The sequence below is a fragment of the Manacus candei genome, unplaced genomic scaffold (genome assembly GCF_025592945.1).
Source record: "Manacus candei isolate 608988 ecotype Guabito, Panama unplaced genomic scaffold, ASM2559294v1 h1tg000050l, whole genome shotgun sequence".
Taxonomy (NCBI): Eukaryota; Metazoa; Chordata; class Aves; order Passeriformes; family Pipridae; genus Manacus; species Manacus candei.
In genome coordinates this window covers 19,630,369-19,657,290 of record NW_026138098.1, presented here as the reverse complement: position 1 = coordinate 19,657,290, position 26,922 = coordinate 19,630,369, and the positions used below count along the sequence as shown (strand labels likewise).

The 26,922-nt window shown below is 39.8% G+C and overlaps 1 protein-coding gene across 8 annotated transcripts in view; it reads right to left on the bottom strand.

Moving 5' to 3' along the window:
• MARCHF8 (membrane associated ring-CH-type finger 8) overlaps positions 1 to 26,922 on the bottom strand; it is a 99,105-nt gene that overhangs the window by 41,288 nt on the left and 30,895 nt on the right. For 2 of the 8 annotated variants that reach the window (XM_051800117.1, XM_051800123.1), the window contains exon 2: positions 15,553 to 15,685. The exons of the other annotated variants lie outside the window; for them this stretch is intronic. In XM_051800117.1, the coding sequence (XP_051656077.1) occupies positions 15,553 to 15,685 (133 nt within the window). The remainder of the gene's footprint in view (positions 1 to 15,552; positions 15,686 to 26,922) is intronic. 8 annotated transcript variants of the gene reach the window in all.

Below are 26,922 nucleotides of genomic sequence, written 5' to 3'. Positions count from 1 at the left end.
GGCAAGCAATACTGCTTATCTGAACATTACAAAATGTCAAAATTCTGCCTGAGATTTTAGTTTTAAAGGGGCTCTTCAGAAGGTATCCAGAAAAAAAAAAAACAACAAAACCAAAAACACCAGATAATGTGCAAAGCATTCTCTAAAAGATGAAACAGATGATTTGGCACGATAAGCACTCTGGGGAAAGGCGGGAGTACAGGGGGAAGGATTAGATGCTGCTGAGCTGCATCTTGCAGTGCAGGCAGTGGGACTGATCAAATAATACCATGGGATAAGGATGCAACCTGCATGAACAACTGGACTGTGCTCTGAAACAAAGACTTAAAAGCATGAAGACTCAAACCAGAACATCATGGTCCACATTCAGAGATTCATATTTTGGGGTTTCAATACAGACATTTACCAAAGATGAGAGAGATCGATGCAAATTTGCCAGGAAAATCTAAGGTTTAGATATAGGTTACATGTCTTTTGCATTTTAACCCTTTAATTCCCTGTCACTATTCCATACATAAGTACTTTGCTTTGAGGAAGTCACAAATGTCACTGTGTTTCCACAGGCATCCAGAAGGAAATTCATTGATGGGATTAAATAATTTCTTAGGTCAGGCAAGACCTGAGGCTGGTCAGCAGGGATTCCTGCAACAAAACAAGCATCATGAACAATGGGAATCGACCCAGAGAAAAATGCATGAAGGTGCAAGGTGCTTGGAAAGGGTAAGCACTTGTAACTGATTAAAAAATATAGTTCACTCTGTAGCTATGGTAGCTTCCTATTAATCTTACAGGTCAATTTTTAATAATCCTCAAAATAGGGAGATCGGGAGATTTAAATATCAAGTCTGTGTATCCTCAGACATAATCCCTGCAGGCTTCCCTTGAAAACTGTTGTTCTATGTGTGGAAGCGAAGAAAACATCTAATTTGAAAAGCAGCTAGACAAACCTCTTCCAGTCACATATAGCTCTAGAACCTCAAAGTAGTGAAATAGGTAGTCTTATCCTGCAGCTAAGAACAAAGTAGCACAGAGACAAGTTCAAAGAGACAAGTGGTCAATTCTCTATGCACACACTGAGAAAAACCTAACACTTTTCTCGAGAGGTTCCTTAATATCATCTGCTGCTTGTACCCAAAAGGACAGAATGGATGACATCAAAAGAAGGACATAACATTGGAAGAAGCTCTCTTAACACAAACATGCATTTAGGTAACACCCAAATTGTCACTGAAAATTAGGCCATACTACAGGATTGAAACTTTGGTGCACAATGTGTGTGCTTCTTGTGTAGCACCTTTCCTCCAAAACAGTATTCCCTTTCCAAAGGGAAATACTGAAGTTGTTCAGTGCTGAACAGCACTAGGAGCAGCTCAAAATAAGAGCTGAACAAGATGAAACCTGTAAAAGAGACACGATGAGGTCAGTTTGTAAAATACACACTCGGAGTTTGACATCAATGTTCTAAAGTAGGCAAATGTGGCTGTCACTTGGCAGAGGAGAAACCTGAGGCATGTGGAAATTAAGCTTCCCTGAGTGAAATTCACCCCTGCTTGTACTACTCTTGTATGCAGTGTTGTTTTGTGTCACAGCCAGCAGCTGTGTCCTGTCACAGATACGCAGCTGAACAGTGCTTGCACAGAACGAGTTTCATGTACAGGAAAGCCATGTCAAAGCCAGGAGAACATGACTGAGAGCTCTCCCTTCCGTTCTTCTTCATTGCAGAATGTAAATCTACAACCTGGATCTTGTCAGGGCATTGATTTTCACATGGACTATCAGACTTTGATATCTGGTTTAAGAGCTGCCTGACGGAGCCCACCGCCTGGCAAAGCACTAACCACTCCTTAGGAACTGCTTCCTCCAAGTCAGGAGAACAATCTAATTCACTCCATGCCTGAAACTGTTCTATTTGTCACCACCACTGTAAATGTGATCCCAAATTGTCCTTGCACTCTCTTGGCTGTATAATGACCTTTAGTTCTCTGAGCATGGTGGTCCATTAGCATTCACAACACACTCCACAATGTCCTCATTCCCGTGCATGTAGGCAAGCAAACAGAGAGCAACAGAAACAACTGATTAATGTTCAAAGATGCCTCATTTTTTGTTTGGTTGTTTTTGTTTTGTTGGTTTGGTTTGTTTTGTTTGGGTTTTTTGTTTTTGTTTGTTTGTTTGTTTTGGTTTTGGGTTTTTTTTGTTACAAGTGAGACACCACAGCATAAGGAATCCACAGGCTTTTCCAAGAAGTTAGGATTTGGGATTTTGGGAGGTGTTGGGATTTGGGGATGCAAGATTAAGAAACAGTACTCTGGACAACAGTTGTGTAGGGACTCCTTATCTAGGTACTTGGATATTTAAATTTTTCCAACCTTTGGCACACTCAGAAACCCTGCTGCCTGTGCTCCCAAGCACATGGGCATAACTGGAGCATAGCAGTGTAACTGAAGTAAGAGGATTACATTTCAGGAGGGGCATGTTTTGGTGCAAGACTAGAGGCTTATGGGGATTAAAAGATAGGAGCTGCTTCCCAGAGAGACAGGGTGAAAGCCAGCAAAGCCCACACATAAACAGTGCTTCGTATCCTTCAGCAGCAGAGAGATACAGTGAGCAGAACAGGAAATGAGCCAGTGACGACATTAATTACATCTTCAGTCACTGCCACTGTCCCCAGCACCATCTCAGCTCATATCACACCTGCATTTTTCTGTCTCCTTCTACCTTTTGTCACCCTTGATTCTTCTTAGGTGCTGCTCTCCCCACATGAACCAGCCCTTTTCTCCTGCCTTTCTGCTGGTATCTATATTGTCTTTCTTTGCATCCTTCCCCATCAAGGCAACAATTCGAAAATACTTTTTAATTCAACATAAGGAATGGAATTTGGGATGCTACACAAAGGAGGGTGACTTTCATATGAAGAAGTTAGATTGGATAGAAATATAGCCATCTTCATAAGATATAATCCTGGGTACAAAGGGGAACTCCTGTAAGCTTTAGAAAAAAGGATTGCAATAATTTTTCAATCCAAAAGGATTTTATTTCTCTGCTAGCTAACACTCCTCAAAGGTGGAGCATTACTTTTGGCTTCCAGCTCAATATACCCTTCTAACAAATACTTATAGAAATGGTGGTTTTATTCCCTGAAAGGTATTGAGTTAAACTCACTATACAAGAATTACAAATGCTGAAGGGCCTAGCATGACTGGAACATCCTGTCTGGATGTAACTCAGAAATCAGAAAACTGTGCCAAATTCAATGGATGCTTTCAAGAAAGAAGAGAATTCAGGAGCCAGACTGTGTATGCTAAGCATTACAACATGTGGCAAAAGGCTGGAATTGATTCAGAAATCTTATAACCCAATTCAAGAAAATTTAAAGATGACTAGAGCAACCTAAAAACAGACACTAGGAGGGATGGATACTGGTGTAAACACTGGAATTTTTACTGGAGTAAAAAGCTGCCGGTCCTATTTATGTCAAATATATTAAAATACATATATATATATGGCTACAGTAAACTAAGACAAAGAAACTCCCAATAGAGAAATCCTGCAAGTGTCACCTCAGTTTTAATGACAAGGTAGTTATTTCATTAGTATCACAGACAACAGCAAAGAAGAAGAACAAAAGTGAGGATGACCACTGAGCAAGGGCTGGAGAACTACAAAGTGCACTTTCTGTAGTCAGACCTTTATGGCCTTAGACACTAAACCTTTCCAAAGCTCAATTGAAAAGAATGGGACAGAAAGTCAGAGATCACCTCTGAAAAGCACTGACAGGTAAAACTGGTTCACATCTATAAATGGTAAAGAAGAAGACAACTTGCAAAAACGCTCGCATTACAATGAGCATACTCAGATTGTCTTCCCAGTGCTGATCAGGAGCTCATGTTTCCTCCTTGTTAAATTTACACTTCTTGTTATTGCAGATGTCCTGTCTTCATTTCAAATATATCTGTGTACACCCTTCTTTTCCTTTCAGTGAAAAGCATGTTAACATCTTCCCTGGAGTCAGACATGTGACAAGGCTTCTACTTGTGCTTCTACAAATCAAATGCAGCTGCTACATGGCATAGCACAACAGAAGTGAAAACTCTTTTAAATAAAAAGCAGAAGAGCAAAAAGGGGAAAGGAGGATAGATCAAGTAGTAAGCAATATAATCTGCAATACAACTGAGGAAGAGAAAAACAAATAATCCTCCTCTACTCTTGGGAAAAAAAATTGGTTTGCTTTGTTGTTTTTTTTTAATGGCAGGACAACTCTTACATTTCTTTGTTGAATTTGGGATGAGAAATGTTAGTCTTCTGATGAGAGACAATTTGCAGAAACCATTAATGATTTGAAGTGTCAAGAAAAAGTAGGCTGAAGAGCCTGATCCACATGCTTCTTCATGGGCTAGGGGAAAACTAATGGCAAAGGAGAATGCAGAATTCCACTTTCCAACTGTATCTACCCAAGGAATGTCCTTGACTCTGATGTACCTTACCCAATTACAAGATAATGAGCTGCAGAAATGATACTTTAAACATCCATCCTACAACTGTTGCATCTCAGAAATCCTTTCACAGAAAAACTTCAGCTCCCACTAGTGTCTTCCAGTGGTCATCTGCCACAATATTATAGAAAATTTGTAGAATACACAGTTTCTTGATCAAAAGACTAAAATAAGAGCCAAAAATCTGCTTTTGGGTCAGATTACACCAGCATTTATCCAGCTTTTCAATGGCGTTATATGAATTTGGCCTTTGTTCTGTTTGTTTTTTAAAAAGGTTACCTTTCTTGAATTATCACATACATTGCTCTATGTTCCTCTCCCCACTGGACAGCTAGTGACACTGTACACTAGATAACCTGGAGATAGTCTCAATCTTATCTCTAAAAGGGCTTTGCTCTAGTATAGCTGAGGGAAATAGAGAAGAAAAAGAAAGGTTAATAGAAATGGTTTATTCTGCATGCACTGAGCTACATTTCTCATCCATAACACCAGTGCTTACAGTTTATTAGGAGAAGTGATGTCCTCTTATTTTAAACCACACTGTGTGGATTAAGGAGTGGATTAGAAATTGGCCTGGTCCTGGTACCATTCTTCAACTTCCTTTTACATTTAACTCAGTAGCTTGGATAGGGTTGTAATTTGTTTAAATGTCACAGGTATGTTGTGAAAAACCATGGTGCAAAAGCAACCCACACCCACAGAAAACTCCCTGCCTTGCACAGTCAGTGCTAGTTTACCAATCAAAATAAGCTTTATGGACAGATCTTTTTTATTTTTTCTTTTGCCTGCCTACAGTGTATTTGCCACTTGAGTACAGGTATTGTGGTAAATTGTGAGCCTTCGAAGTACAGCTCAGGGTTTTAGCTCTCCTACCCTTGCAGCCATTAAGAAAAAAAGTGAGAAAATATCTTTTCAGTGTGAAAATGCCTTCAGTTAAATACACAGGCAGCCTGAAACAGCTGGTCAAGTGGGGCCATGTCATTCAGTTGAAATGCTGATGTGGCAATGATGAAGTATAGTCACAACAGCTTGTCACCGAAGTTCATTAACTTTAAGGTTGATGAAAAACAACAGAGACAGCTATAAACCATTGCCCCTTATAAACCAGCAGCTCCCAAGCTCTCCCATACACAAATCCATTTCATGCTGACTGCAGCCAAGCTCACCATTTCTTAATTTAAGAGCTTCTGTCTGACTGTAATAACTATAACAGACTACAGCACAGATGATCACTTAAGTCAACTCCTACTCTGATCCTCGCTTGTAACCTGGGAAATGGGAAGGGAACAGAAGTCAGGAGACTAACTCGACTTGAAACAAGGGATATTTTTAGGAAGAACAACGCACAGTCAGTACTCTCATGAAGACCAGAGGGGTGCAGGCCCACAATTATGGGAGAGGAAAGTATTAAAAAAAAAAAAAAAAATAGCAGAAGCATAGTTCCTGAATAATGCAGACAGAAAACACAGGGATTATTACTCTAACCAGGATGGCCCAGCCTGGATTTGAAAGCAGAGCTGGTGCCTCAAATAGCCTAAGGTATTACATCTGGTTCTTTAAACTAATCTGACCCCTCTGAGACAGACAAATACTTCCTTGGGGAAGAGTGTTGTTACATTTCAAAGTCCTAATGTTAACCACTGACTGTCAATTGAGATAAAATAAGCACCCCAACGAGTCATAAAACACTAATTCTCCATTAGACAGCAAGAGAGAAACTGATGACAAGTAACAACAACAAAATTAGCCGTTAACAGAAACCAGATGGAATGGTAAAAACTGTTCTACTATTAACTTTAATATCAAGAGAAAGAAATAACAGTGTGTTGTAGTAACCACAAAATGTCTCAATATAGAGATCAACCAACCATCACGGTCAACATAAGGGAGCATAAAATGACTGGTTTTGAGATTGCTTCCTGTTACACTAGGTTAAGTTGGGAACTTGACATTAAATTAGAAAAAAGGAAAAAAAGATCCCCAGATAAGAGAAACACAAACAGCCATACTGACAGTAATTCAGCTGCCCATCAGAAGGTGCAGAAACCAGTCTCTGGAAGAATTCAGATTCCCTTTCAACAACAACCAAAAAAAAAAAAAAAGGTTCATGCATCTCCACCATTGCTAGGACCTTGTATAAGGACAGTCTAGAAATGTGCCAATTCAAGTCACCAAATTAATTGCCACTGAAGCATTACTGGCTCTAATATTCAGAACCCAAACTGTTCACCATCTTTTAAACAACTATAATTCAACTTCATTTATCTCTAATACACAAAAACCCCCATGATTCAAGTTTCAAAATCATGAAAATAGCTTAAAATTCATTAAACAAGTGCACACATCCTCAGTCACAGAGGCTGAGTACACCAAAATACACATGATAAAAATAAGTCAGCAACACTGCCTGGTAACTGCAAAAGAGAGGAAGCAAATCTTAAAAATACATGTTTCAAGCATTACTTTAAAAAAAATGAATAAGATTAAAAAAACAAGGAACTTCTATCTTCAGAACCTCTCAGTTATGTGCAGGACAGATACATGGGTATTTTGCTTCCACGCTCAATCCAGAGATCACAAAATTACTATTTCTTTTAACATACTCATCTCACTATTTCAGTATTGCTGTTTACATTTTGCTTTTGAAAGTGTTTCATCTCAGAAAGAATGAAGAACATGTTTTTTGGGCTTTTTTTAGTTGGAGGGTGGGGACAATGATTTTGGTGTGAGGGGTTTTTTCTGTTTGCTTGTTTTGTGTTTTTTGTTTTGTTCTGTGGGGGTGGTATTTTGTGTTTTTTGTTTGTTTGTTTGTTTTGTTGTTGTTGGGTTTTTTTGTTTGGTTTTGGGGTTTTTTTAGGTTTTTTCTTTACTGTGACTGAAATTTAAGTTTGCCATTCACAGAGGCAAGGCTGTCTGAGGTTATCACCAAGCCAATAGTTTGAAGTCATTGTGTCCTTTGCCAGAAGGCAAAATAGATAAACAAGGAATGAGACAAGGGGAAAGGGGGGGGAAATAATCTACCTAGTCATTCAGCCCTGAACTGCTTAACTGAAGAAATGGGAAAATCACCTTCTTGCAATGCTCTTCTACATTAACTCACCTTCCCCAAGCCAATAAGCTCTTTGGAGCACATCCTATGTCTTTAGGCACTTCTGGACACCTTTACAGTATCCTTCTGGTGTCTGCAGATAACCTTAAAATAGGAGAACTTGGAAGAAACATCAGCGGTGGATATACTTTGTCCAGCCATAAGATGAAAGGCTTGAGTTGAGCCCTTCTGATATCCTCACAGTCTCATAAAGAAAGTACTCAAACAAATGAAAAATTCCTGCCAAGCATGAGACAAAGTTCAGGGCAAGGGTATTTTAATTCACTTCAAGAAGGGCAGCTCCCAATCAGACTTTACAAAGCCTGTGAAGTGATATTGGCAGAGACAACTGTTACTTCCTTCAAGCCCATTGTGGAACTACTCTTGTGAGAAGCTAAATCACTTCAGTGAGTGTAAAAGGTAACATGAACCTCACAGGTTTTGCTCCTAAGAAAGACACAGGAACTTTACAACATAGGTCTTCAGAGACCTACTTTTCTTCAGCCAGCCTGACTCGTTAAAGCCTAGTTTCTGAGATGACTGGCAGAGGCACTGATTGCTCGAGTGTTCTTGATCGTCTTGGTTTAAGCTGCAGAAGGTTCCCACACACCTTGTAACAGCCACCAAGCAAATACTTTAGCAGCGCTAGCTACTTGGTGAGCTTGAAGTCAAGATAATAGAGTAGCACCAGGAAAGCCCCTAATCATTGCCTTTGTCTCTCACCCACACATGACAGACACATCTTAGAATTATAGAATCATCCAGGTTGGAAGATCATCCAGTTCAACCATCCACCCAGTACTTCCACTGTAACTCCTAAACCACTGAATCACACCACTCAGCGCCAGATCCAAACTCCTCCTGAACACCTCCAGAGATGGTGACTCCACTTCCTCCCTTGGCAACCTATTCCAGTGCCTGACCACCCTAACAGTGAAAAAATTTTCTAATATGTGATTGGAATCTCCCCTGTCTCAGCTTTAGGCCATTTTCTCTAATCCTTTCATCTCAGGCACGGTAGAAGAGACCAGTCCCCACCTCACTACAACTCCTCTTCTTGAGACTAAACAAACCCGGCTCCCTCAGCCATTCATCACAAGACATGTTTTCTAGTCCTTTCAGGAGCCTTGTTGCTCTTTGCTGGACATGCTCCAGCAGCTCAATGTCCTTTTCAAAGTGAGGGCCCAGAACTGAATGCAGCACTTGAGGTGCGGCCTCCCCAGGGCTGAGTACAGAGGGATGATCACTTCCCTAGTCCTGCTGGCCACACTAGTCTTGATACGGGCCAATATGCCATCGGCCTTCTTGGCCACATGGGCCCACTGCTGGCTCATACTGAGCCAGCTGTCAACCAGCACCCCAAGTCCCTTTCTGCCAAACAGCTCTCAAGGCACTCCTCCCCAAGCCTGTAGCATTACATGGGAAAGAAGCATTACTAACAAAGAAACATGGATTCCAAGACACATTACAGAAGACTATTTTTAGGAAATGCAACCATAAGAAACACATAGCTTTAGCAACAAGTGAAAAGAATCTGTAAGCAAAAACAACATACCCAGATGAAGTGATGTTTAACAAAAATTAAATCCCAATGTCGAAAACACATCAAGAAGAGACATGAAAGGAAAGGAGATCAAGTCACAAAAAGACATCAAAAAGCAGAGGAGGTAGGAAGAACAGCATAATGTGAAATTCTCTGTTCTTTACAGATTTATGAATGTTAAAAGATGCAGACAGAAAAGATTGCAAAAGTCAATGCAATAGAACTTAGCACAGTTTAACTCTGCTTTATAGGTTTGACTGAATCGTCTATCGACAGTTGCCTGTTTCTACCCTTCTCCAAATGCTCTTCTAACGTGGTTGTGCAGGGCCAGGGTTTCCCCATTGAGGCTGACTCATTGCTATTGCAGATGACAGGACTCCTGCCCTTCCAAAACCTTTGTAGTCCTTTGACATGGCTCAGAGTGAAGGAGTCCATGTGGCATGCAAAGCTTTACTAACAAATACAAAAGATATCAAATCACTCTTACTACAAAAGTTTATCTATTTGCACCAGCACACCAAAAATTTACCACAATCATATCAGGGAGATTTTCTATTCTCCTTTTTGAAGACAAGTGAACTAATTCTAAAATAACTGTCAGACACATAATTTTAGCCTTAAGTGAATACTAACATTGTTATATCTATCTTCACATGGATGTCTGGTCAAGAAGATATTTCTAAAATCAATAGTATCTGGTTTTGAAATCCTAAATTCTATTACATTCTGAAAGTAGTCTGGTCACAAAGATAAGGACTGATGGAATTCAGTTCAGTTAATCACATGGAGCATCACCTCTTGCTTAGAGCTGCTTTAGTAACAGGGGGCTGGAAGGTGAGTAATGAAACAGCAGTTTCTAGCAAAGGTGCCAGGAAATATTAAGGAAACTACATAGCTGGAATGCTAGCCTCTATACTGGGCAAGTTTAAGGAATCATTCATTAACAGACTAGTGAATAAATCTTTATATTGCAGCTTTTGTAAAGGAAAGCTATTTCGCAAATTAAAGAGTTCGGGATTTTTTTCTCCTCTTCACTTGAAAGCATCAAAAAGAGCACAGACTCTAAGATATTTTTGGATGGGATTTTGTCAAATTCTTTCTGTAGGGTGACTGGTTCTGTTTCCCAAGCTACCATACATTAAGAGAAGGAAAGGCTATCTGATTCATGACTAGGAGAGGAAGGTTGGGGGTGTTTCATTTTTGTTTAAGTATTTAAATAAAACCAGTTTTCACAGCAGAAGGAAGTCTGACACCATTGGGGTGTCACAGGGAGAAAGTTAATACAAAACAGCCCGAAAAGCAAGGTTAATAACAAGGTTACAGAGTCTACTTCCTGTACAGCTTCCTGTTATTAGCCAAGGCAAGGTGCAGAACTACCTACCTGTATCAGCAGTAAAATAGTAAAAAAAAAAAAAAAAAAAAGTAAAATAGCACATGACTTATGCAGGCAACAGTCTCAATTTTACATATTCAAAACTGGGGTCCAGGTACTTAAGCATACAGTCTTCAGATTACAATTTTACAGAAACATCAACTCAGTGCCTGATAGTGGAATATCAAGTGTTTGCAATTATTAAAGAAAAGACAGAAAACAAACCAGCAAACCACTATCTTCTACAAACCCAGAAATGCTATTTGAAATACTATGTGCAGTTCTCATCACATAGAAATCAAACAAGAGTTAGTAAGACTGAAAAAGATACAAGAAAGGGTAATGGGGTGACTGAATGAATGAGCGGTTTCCATACAAGAAGTGACTAAAGAGGTTGAGGCTCTTTAACTTGGGAAGAGATCACAAAATCACAATGGTCATAAAAAAAGTAACTAGGAAACAATATCCCACCTCTCCAGTAAAAGAAACACGAAACATTCAATGAAACAAGCATTTCAGAACAAAAAAGACACTATTTTTTGAACAGTCCAGAGTCATGGTGGGATTCTCTGCTTCAGGTGGTTTGGGATGCTCAAAGCTTTGTCTGGATTCAGAGAAAACTATTGGAGAGATTAGTGGAAAAGGAATCTATTGAGAACTATTAAATACAAACACAGAAGAGTCCTTGAGCTATATATCAGTGAAGACTGGGAAAGCTTTTTGGGGAGGCACCACTATGTGGTTGATGACGTGCTACTTTTGACATATTACATAATTACATGCCTGTTTTTTCACTAGTCCCTAAGCATCTCCTGTTGCACACTGCCACAAAGTGCTTTGGTCCATCCTGGCACAGCAGTTCTTATGTTCTCAATTCCATCTATGCTCTTGACTTCATTGACAACTTCAGCATTCCTGTTAGCATGAGCATGAGGGACTTTTTGGGTCTTTGCATCAGTTCTCTGGAATAATCAGCATTCATGAGATATGCATTTAGTGTTGAAAGGTTCAAGAAACCATTGTTTCCTACTCCTTTAGAGGAGATGATTTGCTCCAAAAATTGAATTTAGACCGTAATAAAAAAATATGTAAATCACAAAAACAATACATGACAGGAAGGGAGAATAAAAAAAAAAGATGTCATTAGTGCCACAAATACCTCTAGTGCCGAGATGCAGTCACACAAAAGTACCCTAGGATGACACTATAAAGATGACAAAACAAAAATGAATTCCCCAAATCCCAGGCTGCAATTGTTGCTGCCGGTTCTTTCCTGACCTCCATTTTCTCAATGCTTTTAAGCTGCCAGCCTTCACTACCCTTACACAAACTCCTCCAGAAGCACAGGAAAGACAATGGCTAAAGCTCTGTGCAGAGTCCAATACACATACAGGTGGTCTGACTCGGGAGAGGTCTAACTGGCGTATCCGTATTCTTGATTTTGTACCTCAGCCCGAGGTCACAAACATCTGTATCCCAACATTTACAAACTGTGTTGCAATGTCTCTCTGTTAGCTTTAAGCTCGGATGTTGTGTGTGTCTGCAATCATCTCACTTCAAGATTGTTCTCTAAACATTGCTGAAAGGCAAATACACAAATAGTGAGCTCCAAAGCACACCTGCAATGCCTATCATTTATTGTACACAAAACCTTGCAAAACATCAAAATGATACTTTACCTCCACTCTGTTCATTTGCTGTTACTTCAATATGAATGCACAAATAAACCAGATCAGACCTGAGCTGTATAGCCAAGGACAGAACACCCCTGAGCCCTTTGCCCAAGAGTTGCTCAGAGTGAAGCAGTGTGCACATTGGCACATCTCTGCACTAATGTGCTCACGCAGCTTTTGGACTGGCCTTGTCCTGACTCACTTGAGCTGCAGTCAAATCAGAGATGCACATCCCTACTGGAAGCTCTGTATTTCTGCCTGTCATGCAGTCATTCCCAGGAGGGAGGAAACAATGATCAACACCATTTCAGTCATTTCTGCTCAGATGCCAGGGCATCCTGTGCCTTTTGGACAATGAGACACCGAGTTATGGGGAGGTGTGGTTGGGGGAAACAGCCTCTGTTCTGCCTCCTCACTTGTCACCAGAGGCCAAAACATGCTTATGATGACGTAGTCAAATTCATCACAGTGTTGAGGCTGAAGCACAAGTTCTCCACTGCTTGACAGGTCCTACCAAGAGGCCACTATGCTTAGTCTTCCCTGTTTTTTACTACTTTTCCCACAGATATCACAGATGTAACTACTTAAATATTGTTGCAATATGCTGCCTCTATATCACAGAACTAGTTAATAACTCCTCTTCCAATCACTTCTTTAATATTAATTTAAGCATACTCTTCAGTTTGTGACATTTCTTGTTGCTACTAAATAGGCAATATTTTAATTGTATTTCTGACTCTGCCATTGGAAACCTTTATATTCCATTACAAAAGGCCACTGAAATAGGAGATAAAACTGGTAAGGAGTCCCAGTCCTTCTCCCCACCACAAGCTGAACACAGAGTATGTTTCCTTTTCTGGTTTGATTCCAGCTCTTCACAGTGATCTACAGAAAAATAACAAAAAATTGGATTTGTGCCCTTTTCTTCCTTATTCGTTAGCTGATTTTTTTTATGTTCAGCATAAGCTCTCACCTTCCTGGATCAGTAAGTAATGCCTGAGGTGTTCTGTTCAGTCCAAATATTTTTCTCACTCTTAGCTGATGGAGAAAATCTTTGGCAACTTTTGTAGATATTTTGATCCAGAACATTTCCCAGACATGAAAGTTCATCATCATCATAACAATGTCTGAATTTCAAAAAATTGTAAAAATCAGAATAAAACTCCTCTCTCCAAGAGGAGAGATTTTATGATCAACAGTGTCATAGTCCATCCAGGTCCCTCAAGCTTCAGCTGCTTGAGGATTTTGAGGAATTTCTGAAGCCTGGGCATAAATCCGAGCACTTTCATATGACACATCAAATATGACACTCTTATCTGGGCCCAAACTGGTTTAAGCTGGGGGTGAACATGTTTGAATCCTCTTTATGCAAATAAGGCTGTAACTGCTGTTTTCTGCTACAGTGATACTATTAAATCGTATTTGACTAATTAAAAAAACTAATAAAATCAGCTGAGTGGGGGGGGCTGAGTACAGACAAAATCTGAATGTAGATAGTTGAAAAAGAAAAACATGGAGATGCTTTTAGAAAACTTCATTTCAAACTATCAACACATCTACTCAGTACATTAAACATGTAAGTGAGAGAAATAACCCTTCCTTCCCTATACCCTGATGACTAGATAACACAACTCTGGATTCCATGTGTAACTGAGTAGTACAGCAGTAAAATACATTTTAATGTTTAAAAAAGAAAACCTTAAAGTTTAAATCACATAATCCCAAATATGTCTCTTAATTCCACTGACTTCAATCAAGTAACTGAATGCACAGGACCTCTCAAGTCTAGTAAAATCAGATAAAGAATCCTGCTACTGAGTTTCCATGAAAAAAGGATCTTATGCATTGAAAGGTCATACATTCAGTTCTAAGAGAATATTAGATTGTCAGCTCTCTATCTCATGGCAAATATTGAAGCATCTGCAAAATTCAAACAGAAGATCAATTCTCAATGCACGGCATACAAATTTCAAGAACTTTAAAAGCCCCTTTTGACTTTACGTATTAAAGTTTTAAAGTCAACATTTTAAGTTATTTAGGACTACCAAAAGTATTCCTGTGCCCTCCCTCCAAAACCACAGACTGATAATGTGTGGAACAAAATCGTATCACTGTTAACAAAAAGCAAAAAAGAAACATCATTAAATATCATATTCGTGTGTACATGCAAAGTCTATTTGGGTGATCAAGTCATCTTGGAAGACAACATATTGGCAGGCATCATACATTTAAGCTCCACGAAAACCATAAGAGCATTAATATCCTCCTGGAGGATTTCACATAAAGCTGACAATTTCTGCTTCCCCCAGCAATGCTTATTTACTAAACCCTGGACTGTACTTCAAGTTATCCTTTTGAAAAAGAAAACAACTTGTCTGCACAGCAAAGCACTGTTCTGTCCTGGTTATTTAGCAGGGACTCTTGGTTTTTGCACTTCAGGGATTTTAGCAGCCCAAATAAATAAATAAATAAATAACCAAAACGCCGTCTGCTCCAAACCGCAACAAGACCCCACCGGGGCAGGCAGGACACGAACACGCACCCACATCCGCAGCCAGAAGCAGCACACACACACACACACACACACACACACACACACACACACACACACACACTTCCGACACACAAAGCAAATAACATTTGAACATTCTTGCCAAATGAGATCATGTTTTTGTGTACCTCCCTCTCACACACGCACAAACCCACACATTACACAGCAAATATTGCTCACAGAACAGAACAAAGATCCTTTGTTACTGTTCCATAAGGTTTTGTAAAATCCCCTTCTTTGTCTAAAACTGAATTAATAGTATTGCTGGAGCCCTGATGATCTAAACACACAAAACTTGCAGAAACAGAATATAGATTTTTTTTTAGAGCAACTGCTAACATTAGAAAATACAGACATGCTTTTGAGAACAGAAGCCCCAGTCTGCAAGCATCTTTATTCAGCAAATTAAAAAAAAGGAGGAAATATTGCAGCCATTCAAATGCAGACACTCTGAAAAGACACAATTGGAGCTTAAGACTTATCACACCCATCTGTGTTTTAACAGAATCTCCTATGGTTACCTCCCCCCAAAATAAAAGTGCTAACACCAATACAATTAAAAAGCCAGCTTAAATAAAAACAAGTCAAAAAATCTCCAAAAACCAGCAAGTTGTCTCCCTGCTTTAGAAGAATGTCAGCATGAATGAAGGAAACATGCTAAAAGAAAAAAAAAAAGGCATCTTCACGATTAGAACTGAGCAGAGTAACACAGTAAAAGGGATCTTCCTCTAATGAGGAGCCTCTATAGCATCCTCTCTTGACAGGCTGCCCTGACACATATTTATTTTGCAGGGCTCAACAGCATCCCTCTGCTGACAAGACATTCTCTTACCTGAAGCTTCATTTTCCAGCATGAATGCATGTGTGTTTCCTCAGTGTGGCTTTCCTTGGTTGCATGACTCCTGTTATCCAGACTAAAGAGACAGAGCTGTGTGTGAGCAGAGCTGCTGCCTGTCCTACATTTGCTGCAGATGAAGAGAAAGAGTTGGTGCAGTACTTGCCTGGGCTTGTTTAAGTCCCCTAAATATAAATACTAGTGTAGCTCAAACTAGACTAACTACTTCCTCCAGCTGATTCCAGTGAAAAGAGCTTGTGATGAATAATGCATGAGAGTTCCTATGAACGTGCTCCATTCCTTGCAGCAGCTGATGTCCACCTCTCCCCGCTTCCTGAAAGCAATCCCTAGCAATTTTTGTGCTATGAAGCATAAAAATTCTCCGAATGTCCAAAGAACAAGGAGGATGACACTCCCAGATCCATTTTCTTTCCTCATTAGTCAAACCAATAGAGCTAGTGATTTTCTTTTTCTTTCTCTCTCCTTTTTTTTTTTTTTTTAAACAAAAATGTATGCAGCTAGAAGTCAAAGAAAGCTTGATAAGCACAGAACCATATCTCTGGGACTACACAACACTAGTAAATTCAGTTGCTTAACAATTAATTGTTCTTATTCTTAAGGGTTGTGATGCAAGAGAAGCTGTATAAAGATGAACACTGAAGACACAGAAAGAATGTGACAGACCAGAAAATAATACAGCATAAAGAAGGTGGAAAAAAATGCTTACTGCAGCTGGCAAGTTCAGTTGACTGTTTACAGAGAAAAATGTTGTTCAGGAGAACTTAGTGGGTGGATCATTACAGGGGATAAATTCACATGCTGCTTCTCTTAAGCAATAAATTCTGCTGTGTCAGTACAACTTTTCAAGCTAACTATAAAAATCACTTACTTTCAGGTATTCTTCCAAAGAGTGAACGAACGCGGGACTAATTTGCAAGTAATTTATTTTCAGGTGCAATTACTGCAATAGGCAAATGTCAATACATGTCACTCACTGATTCAGGTCTATTTCTCAGAATTGTTTTGCTTTGATTTTGTTGTTAGATACACATCAAGTTATTTGTCATTTCTGTATCAGTTACCTGCTGCAATCCAACTGACACTGCCATCCAAGCACAACTGACAAGGCTCTCAAAAGCCATTAGTTTCCTGTAAAGGAAATGTGGCTTGTCGGTCTCATCTCCCGAGCAATAAGAGTTAGGATCAGAGGAAATGGCCTCAAATTGCACTGGAAAAGGTTTAGATTGGCTATTAGGAAAAATTTCTTCACCAAAAGGGTTGTCAAGGTTGGAACAGGCTGCCCAGGGAAGTGATCGAGTTACCATCCCTGGAGGTGTTTAAAAGATGCAGTTTGGTGCTTAAGGTTTAGTGGTAGACTAGGCAGGGTTAGGTGAATGGCTAGACCCAATGATACTAAGGTCTTTTCCAACCTAAATGATTCTATGATTTACAGTGTGAGAGATCATGCAGCTTCCTAAATCCTGAACTGTGACTCTTCAGTTTGACATAACTCTCTAGACATCTCTGAGATCACATTTCTCAGGTCACATCAAAACTCAAGAGACAGTTCCTGCTTTCTATCTCTGATTCATACAGAAGATGAGAGATAAAAGGTGAAGATAACAGAGAGATCAAAGAGAAAGAGATATTAAACATACTGTATTAACATGTATCTAATGTTCGGTTATGACTGGTTGTTACTTTGGAAGGACTTCTCCTTCACGTTTGCTAAAGGGTGTTCCTCCTGCAAGGATCAAAGCTAACCTTAGGATAAATTAGGATAATTAGATAGAATTATCCAGACAGTTGCATTTATTGTCATGCTTTCCCTGTGATACCCTTTGACCTTGGGAATGTGATACACACAACACAAAGCAGAGAACAGGATTTCCTTTCACATCAACTGCACCCTTTTTCCAGACCAACTCCATCTTTTCACCCTCATCAGTTCCTTGTCACATCCACTTTTAAACTGAGATTTTCATATAACTGCACCCCAGTCAAAATTCAGCTTTACCACAAAGTTACATGGTATGAATCTGGTGGCAAGAATCACTCTGTACTTACTGTGTTTCTCATATTCTCTCACTCAAGGTCAAGGACAATAACCTGAGCTACACAGACTTCTGGTCTCATCCAACACAGCTGGTACCATATCCTGTGTACTCTGAATAACTCCGTGTTTCTCCCTCACCCACCGAATACTCCTTTTAAAAAAGAAAAACTCCAATGCAAAAGCAAATTCACACAAGCATTATCAGACCCATAACAAAGCCTACAGAAATACTTCACTTATCAATATCCTGTGAATAAACCTCAAGGAGGTGAAGGTCCTAAACATTTAAAAAATTGGGCCTTAATGTATTCCTTCAGGCACCTCCATCCTGATTTTAAAAATGGGAACCAAGAAGCTTCCAGAAAATTAGCAGGGCTGCCCACAGTGAGAAGGTAGGGGCTCTGCATAAATTCAGCCTTGTACACCATGAACTCCAAGGTGAGCAATCAGGCTGAACATGACAGATGCGGGAGAACTACTTTACAGGGAGAGCTTCTGTTTCTGCAAAGGAAGCCAAAACAACTGAACCTTGTTAGAGGATGCATACTCGTAGGGCATACTCAGATTTTGCAGTAGGAACAAACAGGAGCAGATTAAACATCTGAAATTGGAGTGCAACACATAACAGTTTTGAAACAGGGTATGTTCATTTCTATACAACTGACCTTACTTCAGAAACCCCAGGAAATAGTAAATAATAAGTGGCAAGATTAGCTCTCTTAATGGCAGGGTTCAAAATTCATATTAGTGTTTTCATACCAGATGAGCTTCAGTTAAACAACAGAATACTCCTCCCTCTCATGTCACCCTTGCCCATACCAGGCTACTGCAAACAAGCACTTTGCAAACAAAACTTCTGCCTTAGCTCAACCTGGGCTGCCATGGACTCCTCAGATGGTTTCCTTTATATCTGGAAGATAGTGCTGAATTCTGAGATTTTTTTCTTTCCAGAGACTCTAACTCTGAGGCTAATGGAGATGAATTGCTGGAGGGGAGGGAAATAACATGCCACAGACAAACATTTCTAAGGTTTTTTATACAGGGAAGTATGTTATCTAAGCTCAGTTAAAAATTTCACATAGCCCTTTGGATATTTACCCCCTTCCTCTTAGTACTTCAGGAGGCTGAGTTAAAGGTTATGAAGGTTGGTTTCTAAATTCAATGGGTGTATTACTACCATTACAAAGAATTATGCAAACACTGCAAGCTGGAAGAGAAATCCAGTTTAATTACACTCTGCATCAGTGTTAGGCCAATGAACTCTCAGCAGAACTATGTGTGCACGTGGCCCAGGGTACTACCCCCGTGACACCAGCTGTTATGAGTAAGTTTCTGGGAGAAGCAAACCAGAAAACAAACAGATGAGCATGACAATAATTAAACACATTTTATTATTTCAGACCATTTCTCAGACCATTCTCTCCATTGCATATTCAACTTAAAACATAATAAGAGAGAATTAAAGCCTATCTGCCTTCTAAAATGGGTGCTTCACAGGGATTTAACTAAAAAAAAAAAATTAGTGTTTTCCTAACTTTTTAAAGAATAATGAGCTCAACTGATTTTTGAATCCATCCATTCATTTGAAATAATGGGATTTGCAATAAAAAACTGCTTGTCCACTTAAAAACACCTACTCATATATAGATCCTCCAATTTCTGTGTATCATAGCATCAGAAAAACACCCCACATTGGAAATGTGGATACGAAAAGTCTAAAGCCACAAGGCAAACAACTCTTAAGTGACTTGAGTTCACAGATGTTTTAAAGAGATATGTGACATTTGACTATTTCAGAGTTAACATACTCTTCAGTCTTGCTTCCCCAAAATAAAGCAATTTGCTGCTTGGGTGTTTTTTCCCCTCAAATATTGAATATTTGAGTATTTAATAAAATACTGCAATTTAACCAATCTATTACGTCTTATGTTTGTGAAGCTAAAAGGAGCAGTTTAAAAATTAAAGACATTCAGTTGAATAGTTTTATATTTCATTTAAAATGAGCAGCATTCTGTAGCATTCTCCTGCATGCCTGAACAATCCTCTCGCCACCGCCAAAGGAAGAGATGCAGGAGAGGGTTCAACATGGCAGGAATGGTGCTTAGTAAAACCATCTTTCATTCATGTCCACTTACTAGGTGAAAACTGAAATAGTGTGTGTGGAGTCAATTCATAGACACATCATTTCATTACATGCTTCTGCTAGGGGCCAAGCTGAATCATTTTGGTTAAGTATTTAGCTACTGGCTGGCCAGTTAATTTTACAGTCAAATTTTGTACAGTCTATTTAGTTTCTCCCATTTCTAGATAACTGCAACCTCCTGGGGAAATTCTCTAGTAGACCATCTGCTCGTTTCCTATAAATCCTCCTTTCAGACCTTACGCAAATTTCTGAGCTGCCACTCAGAACTTCTTTGATGTCTGGGTGAACAAAACCTCAACTATTCTGAACTAAAACCTGCAGTACAAAAAGATTAGTTAACCCCTGATCAGTAAAATAACAACAGCAACGTGGCTCATTTCTCTGCAGCGCATCTCAAGCGACAGATACACTCTCAGTGGGATGAGCATTTAAAGGTCCTTCCCTGGTCACAGGATGGTCACAAGCCAGGGACAATTTACTTCACATATTTAGATTGTTATTCTCTTTGAAGTTTCTGCATGTCAAGCATCTTGTTTGCGACCATCTCAGTTGGTATGGCCTGGGAACAGCTGATAGACAGGATGGTTGCGGGAAAGAACCAATTTGAATAGCAAAAGTGTAATGGGGAAAGATGGTATAAGGAGATGTTAAATACCAAGCAGTGTTTCCTGTCTGTGAATTCACATAATCAGGCTTGTGCAAGCGCTGAACTGTTCTTCTCTGGCTTGTGAAACACTGCAGACTGTGCAGATCCAATGACACAACAGACTTTTTCCAAACAAACAAGGCTGGAGGGAGTTTCAGCAATCAGGAACACACTGAATGAGCTAACAGACTTTGATCCAGCAGATGTTTCTCTGAGCCTAAGTGAATTTCACAGTAGAAAAGAGAAGTGAAGATTTTATATCTATTTTTAATGAAATTAGCACCAGTATCCAAATTCTGTACCAAGTGTTAACAAACACCACACAACCCATGCTTTAGAGAACAGGCAAAAAGTAGCACCTGTGGGTAGGAGCTTACAGAGTTGATGCCTGTGTCTAATTCAAATACTTGTCGTGGAACAGTCAATCCATAACGATGCAATGCAATAAAAAGGTGCTTACCCAAGTCACTAATGCACCTATAAAACAAGAGTGGGGTATAACAATACGGCCTGAAGAATTTTTCCAAAAATCATTAAAAGAATGATTGCAGAAAAAAACAAAACCCATCAACAACCCAAATCCACAGAAACCAATTCAGACTGTTGAAAATTGGGTGACTGAACAAGAAACGAAATGGCCATGCAACTAAGGGGCATATGGAGCTTTGTAATGTTTTCATTTCCCCTCACTTCTACATTTTTGGCTCTTTGTTTTGCTTTCTGGCCTCAGAAAGTAGAGCTGAGTTCAGAATAGCGGACTGCATTCTAGTTTTCCCCAAAGAAAATTGCACAGGCAGAAACTAGTTAAGACACTTTCACAAACATTTGAGAAATCTAAGAGAAAAAAAACAAAAACCAGAACTTTGTTATAAAGAGGAACTGTAAGAGCTTCCTCAGAAGTCTATCCAAAAAAAAAAAAACCCAAGCAACCAACTAAATAAAGAAAAAAACCCCAACCCCCAAAAAACCAAAAAGCAACACATCAGATTCAAAACTTACAGCAGCTAAAACCCACCTAAATACTGTGCAAGAAGAATTCACCAGAAGGGATGCAATGGCATAGAGTCAGGGGGATGCATTAAACACACTCAAAATTCTGGTTATAAACCAGAACCTCAAATTTAGTTATTTCTGTCCTAATGGCTGCAGTGAAAAACAGCAGGGCTATAAAAATGGGTTGATCTCATCTGCCTTCCTTCACTCTGCAGTCCAGAGCCTTGGGTGTGCCTCAGTTAGGTTTACTACAGGTAGCCAGAGAGAAGTCAGTGTTAAAGAAGACCTTTTACAATCTACTTCTTGTGTTCCAGTTGGGTACCCCCACATCGTTCCTGTGAACAGATGGCATGGGAGCACCAGAGCTTGCCACCGAGTTGCCAGTGGCGGATGTGTGAGCAGTGAGACCACAGAGGACATTTTCTTGAAGAGGATAAACCATGGGAGTACATGTCAGAAGGCACCAGAGAAAAGACACCTGGGTTTTACTGAATGAGGTGCTGGGGGACAGCACTTTTAAGGCAGTTCCCTTAAATGAGTAGCTGTAGCACCAGCAGTAGAGAAAGGTCAAAGAGAAGCTTTTAAGGAATTGCTGGGCTCTAGTAGTTATTATTTATCTGCTAGATGCTTTACAGGTGGGCCTCTGTTGCAAAGGTCTGACTGAAACTAACCAAGCTGCTAAAACATTTAGACCCAGATATCAGAAGTCCTGAAAGCAAATATTTGGATCTGGACATGATGTCTAGCACAATCTATACCTGTCCCCAGTCTCTCCCGGGGGCACTGTGGCAGTTTGGAGACAGAGTAGCAGGGCTGAGCAGAGGCTAAAACTAGGAACGCTTTCAGGAGACAGGCAGCTGCCATCAGTCATACTCAGCATGAGATTGGGTGAACTGGGAGGAGTTCAAAATGCTCATAAATCTAGGAACAACAGCAGTGCTCTCTGTTCTATCTACATTCAAAAAGAAACAGAGGTTTATAGATGATAAGGGAGAAAAAAAGAACAGAACGAAACAGCATGTAGTGAACACAATACAACTGGAACTGAAGCTCTCAGGGGACAACACAGCTCAGCCACACAGATTGTCCCTCTCTCTCCCTAGTTGCATTCATGGAAAAGACTGAGTTTCCCACGGAAACTGCAAGCTGCTGTACTTCAGTCAGTTCGTTCTAGTAATCATTTTTAAAAAGCATCTTTCAGAACGGCATTATTTATTCAGGCTCCAAAACACACAGAACAAACACTGTAAATGTGAGCCCTCATACCAGGGTGTTCTACCCACTCCTGAAATTCTCCCTACTAACTCTTGCAGAAGAAACATCCCTCACAGCAGCTGTGCTCTGGATTTGACTGGGAAAAAGTGGTGTCTTGCTGCAATCATGCTCACCCCATTTTTTGGGTGGGGCTTTTTTGCCAATCTATTGTCTCCTGTTAACATTTCCCTGGTAGTCTGTTCTAGCTCACTAAAACTCCCACCTTTACTATGTCTGATATAGTGGAGTGTTTCCTTTTATTTCTTTTCCCAAATATTTCTATCTAAAAATGGAACAAATGACAGCAATATAAAACATATTCCATGGTGAAGATCTGACTCCTGACAGATCTGATGTTGGCCTTGTCAACGTCGAATAAAAGAAGATGTTACTGCTCGTTTCACAAGATCAGTGCTAAGCCAGGCATTAGTCAATATTTTCAATAATAATCTGGAAATTAATTTCAAACACATAGGAAAGCCTCTGACAGTTCCATTTAGAGGTGACACAGAGCTTAGTAGGTTGACCAGGCTCACAGACACTTCCCAGATACTGAGCATCTGAAATGGACTTGGGGAAAAAAAAATCCCAGTCCTAAAGCTGTGTTTTATTTTCACCAAAGTGACACGGGCTGTAACTGCAAGTTACACGGGTTTCAGCTTATCAAACAGGAGTACAGTAAAGGATCAGATTTAGAACTTTCACAGCAGTAAAGTGACAGTTGGAGGTGAGAACCTGAATGGGGATTGAGGACAGGATCAATGCTACACTACAGCAAACAGTTTTCAGTTTTCTCTCTGAACTGCCAAGGTACTCCTGGAGAACTGAGGAAGGACAACAGCTGGAAACCCACCCAGACCCTGCCAGTAAGAGAAGCACAGCTTGCTTTGTAATTAAGACATTTGTACCTCCAGTGTCCCAACCCTTCAATTCAAATAGGATGAGAGAGGCCTGAAAAGGATGTCTTTTCCATCCTTTGTTCCATCCTCCTGCATTTTCAAGGCTGAAGGAAACACCCTATTGGGAGAAATTCCAGAATTTTATCTGTAAGTTTATTTAAAAAGTGAATGACCTTGCTTGTTTGTAACACACTGATAGGTCCAAAAGCACAATTTAAGAGCCTGTTTCAGTTAATCGAGGGTCACCAGCAACTATCGGCTCAAGCCAGAAAAAAAAAAAATCAAAATTCAAAAAAACAAGAAACAAAGTTGCATGTGGTTTTCCATGCACTGTGATGGTGGCTGGCACGGAAACAAATTATCAAGTAAAACAGAAGCTTTACTCTTCACCTTCAAGTCAAGGCTGGAAGCTGAAGTGTCTTTTCCAAATACCATGAGTTACCGGTTCAGTGCACATACAACGTAACACAGGTCATTACAAGTCAGATGTGGCAATCCCTGCTGGCCTTCAGCATCACAAACTTCAAAGGAGTCACTAAAATTAAACAAGCCATTTTCAACCAGACTGATAGGAAAGGGTTTTGGGGAGGTGCTACTTTTTTAACTGCTGACTTCAGTTAGGAATCAAGACAATTGGTCCCTTATTACCAGTGTCTAGAAGTACTTTTATATAGATAGATAGATAGATACGTTCTGCTTTGCCTATTAAAAACATACAAAATAGCTGCTTTTTCTAAAACTTAAATCTGTATTCCAACATGCCTGTCCTGTTTCTGCACGAACTTCATCATTGTACAGCGATACCAATTTTTTTGCTTGGCAGTTTGAAGCAATTGTAAGTCCAGTAGTGAAGGTTTTCTCACTGATGACAGAAAAGAACCAGTTCAGTTCTATTCCCAGCTGTAAGGGGAGAGGGTATCTCATATGATATTAAGCACAAATTAACACTGGCAATACCCAGTGGCCCTAATTTGCTAATGTTTCCCTTAAGTACCCTAGAGCTTCCCTTTTTACTGCTTAAAACAGTTATGGTTTAAAGTTTACAGGTAAGCAGTAGTTGTGCTTCCCTTTTCCCAAATATCCCAACCTTGGTGTCTGAAAACAGCAACATCCTATTTAGAGGTCACTTCCACATTTCTGCCTGTGGATTTTTCAGTAACTCCAGTGCCTCTGGAGCACCTGATGCTTGTCAGAAGCCAAAGAGGAAGTCACACTCCAGTATTTCATGCGGAATGAAGCTGCTTAATTGTTGTTACATTAACCAGCTCAGAGAAATTAGGATGCAAAAATTAGCAAATGTTTCATTTCATTGCATACAAGCAATAAAAAGCATTATTTTTACTCAAATGATGTGCCTTCAGCCATCTGAATAGCAGTAAACATATTTAAAGAGGACTGCAGGGCAAAAAAAGCTCAAACAACTCTTTCCTATTCCCTGGGATCAATCAAATGTTTTCACTGTTGTTATGCATAAGAACTGAAGCAAAAAAGTACAACACAAGCCACTTGCTGAGGCAAAGGCACATTGTTTCAACCTGAACAATCCAGAAATCACCTCTTCTTGCATTTACTGCTTGGGAAGAGTTACTAGAAATAGGCAGGCAGATGATAGCCAGGAAAAACTTTACAACTGACGTGGGGTTCGTGCATCTAGTCAGAGCTGACAAACATTTCCTGTTCTGCAACTTTCCATTCAGGAAAAGCTGCTGATATGCATTACAAGGCTGTTCCTTGACCACTTTACAGGAAAAATAAGTCAATTGATTAGTTGATATTAGCTGAGATCAGCCTCTACAACTTCAAACCATCTTTTTTAGGCTCCTCTCTCTAAATCCTAGGAAAAGAATAATCTCATTCTTCTTTTAAGAATTTGATGCCAATCCACAATTCTGATCCACATATTGTAGTGGGATTTAAATATAGTATAGGAAAAGAAAAGATAAGAAGAAAAAAAAAAGAATTCTATACTTGTGCCTTTAATGGGCTGTACAGTAACATACACTGCAGAGGTGACAGGACACAACTGCTCTAGTGTGACATGTATCCCTGGAGGGCTGCAGAGGACTTACAGACATGCCTGCTTTTATCTGCTCTGGAAGGACAGTACTGAACTACGGAACTACAACTTTCCGTTACAAGAAAGAGAGGTTAACATGCCACACACAGGGAAGCACAAATACAGCATAGGAGACGCTTCACAATAACTCAAACTTGATAGCCACCTCTGAGATGAATCCTGGTACTGCCTGAAAAGCTATCCTGAAACAGCATGAAAATAAGAACAGACAGCACGGGATGCCATTCTTCTAACTCATTTATTGTCTTCCTCATGACAAAGTTAAGAAGAAAATCCTGATTCAAAGAATAACCTGCCTTCTGCACATATGTGCAATATAACATGGGCAACCTTTTAATGTCCATTTTTCACTGCTCTCTAGAAACGAATCAATTAATTAAATGGCTAATACAAAACTCCACTAGCAGAAGAATGATGATCTACTTTCTTGCAAAAGATTTCCATGACTAACATCAGTTCAAGGAATAAAATCCATGCCTGACTATCAGTGTAGATGCTTCTACCACACACATCCTGCTCCTTTCCGCCCTCATTTCTTCACCAGCCTCATGAATCAGGTCTGCTTTAATCACACTTAGAGAATTACAGCCAACTAATCAACACCCTCAGCAACTGTGACTTCAGGTGTGCTGCGGTGTTGCTTTTAATTATTCCAGGTTCTCACTTCCCTGTACCCTCAAGCCTCCTACATCTGTTGCTGAAATGGCTGCTAGACTGTCCTTGCTGGTTGAGGTCACCTCTCTCCTGACACACTGTCACAGATGTGCATCGTTCACAACTGAGCCCTCAACATCTTCCAGTTCACCACTGTAACCGTGAGACTATACATTAAAAGTGCACCTGAACTAAGATGGCACCTCAAGGACTTCTTCCACCTCATCTGTTCTTACCAATGTCACCCAGGGCTCTCTGTAGGTTTGTCTGTGAATCTCGAGCCCGTTACACATACTAGTTAAAGAGAACAACTGATACAACTGTGTACACAAAGGAACTGAAGCGTGAAGTAGTTAAAGTGGTGAAAAAAAAATCGACTTTTTAGATAAAAAGAGCCATAAATACTTCTATGTCTGTGAAACCTACAGCAGTGATTTTCCAAGGTGTAAGTAATTAAGAGTAGGAAAGACAATTATCCTTCAAGGCAGTAAGGCACAGTGGAAATCTGTGACTCCAAATCCAGCTCTGATATAGACCTCAGTAGGTTACATAAAAATTTAGATGTACGTTCCATTTTATTACTTTAAGATGTCTGAAAAACCTAAGCATAAGACGCAAGCTTATTATTGAAAACATTGTGTTAAA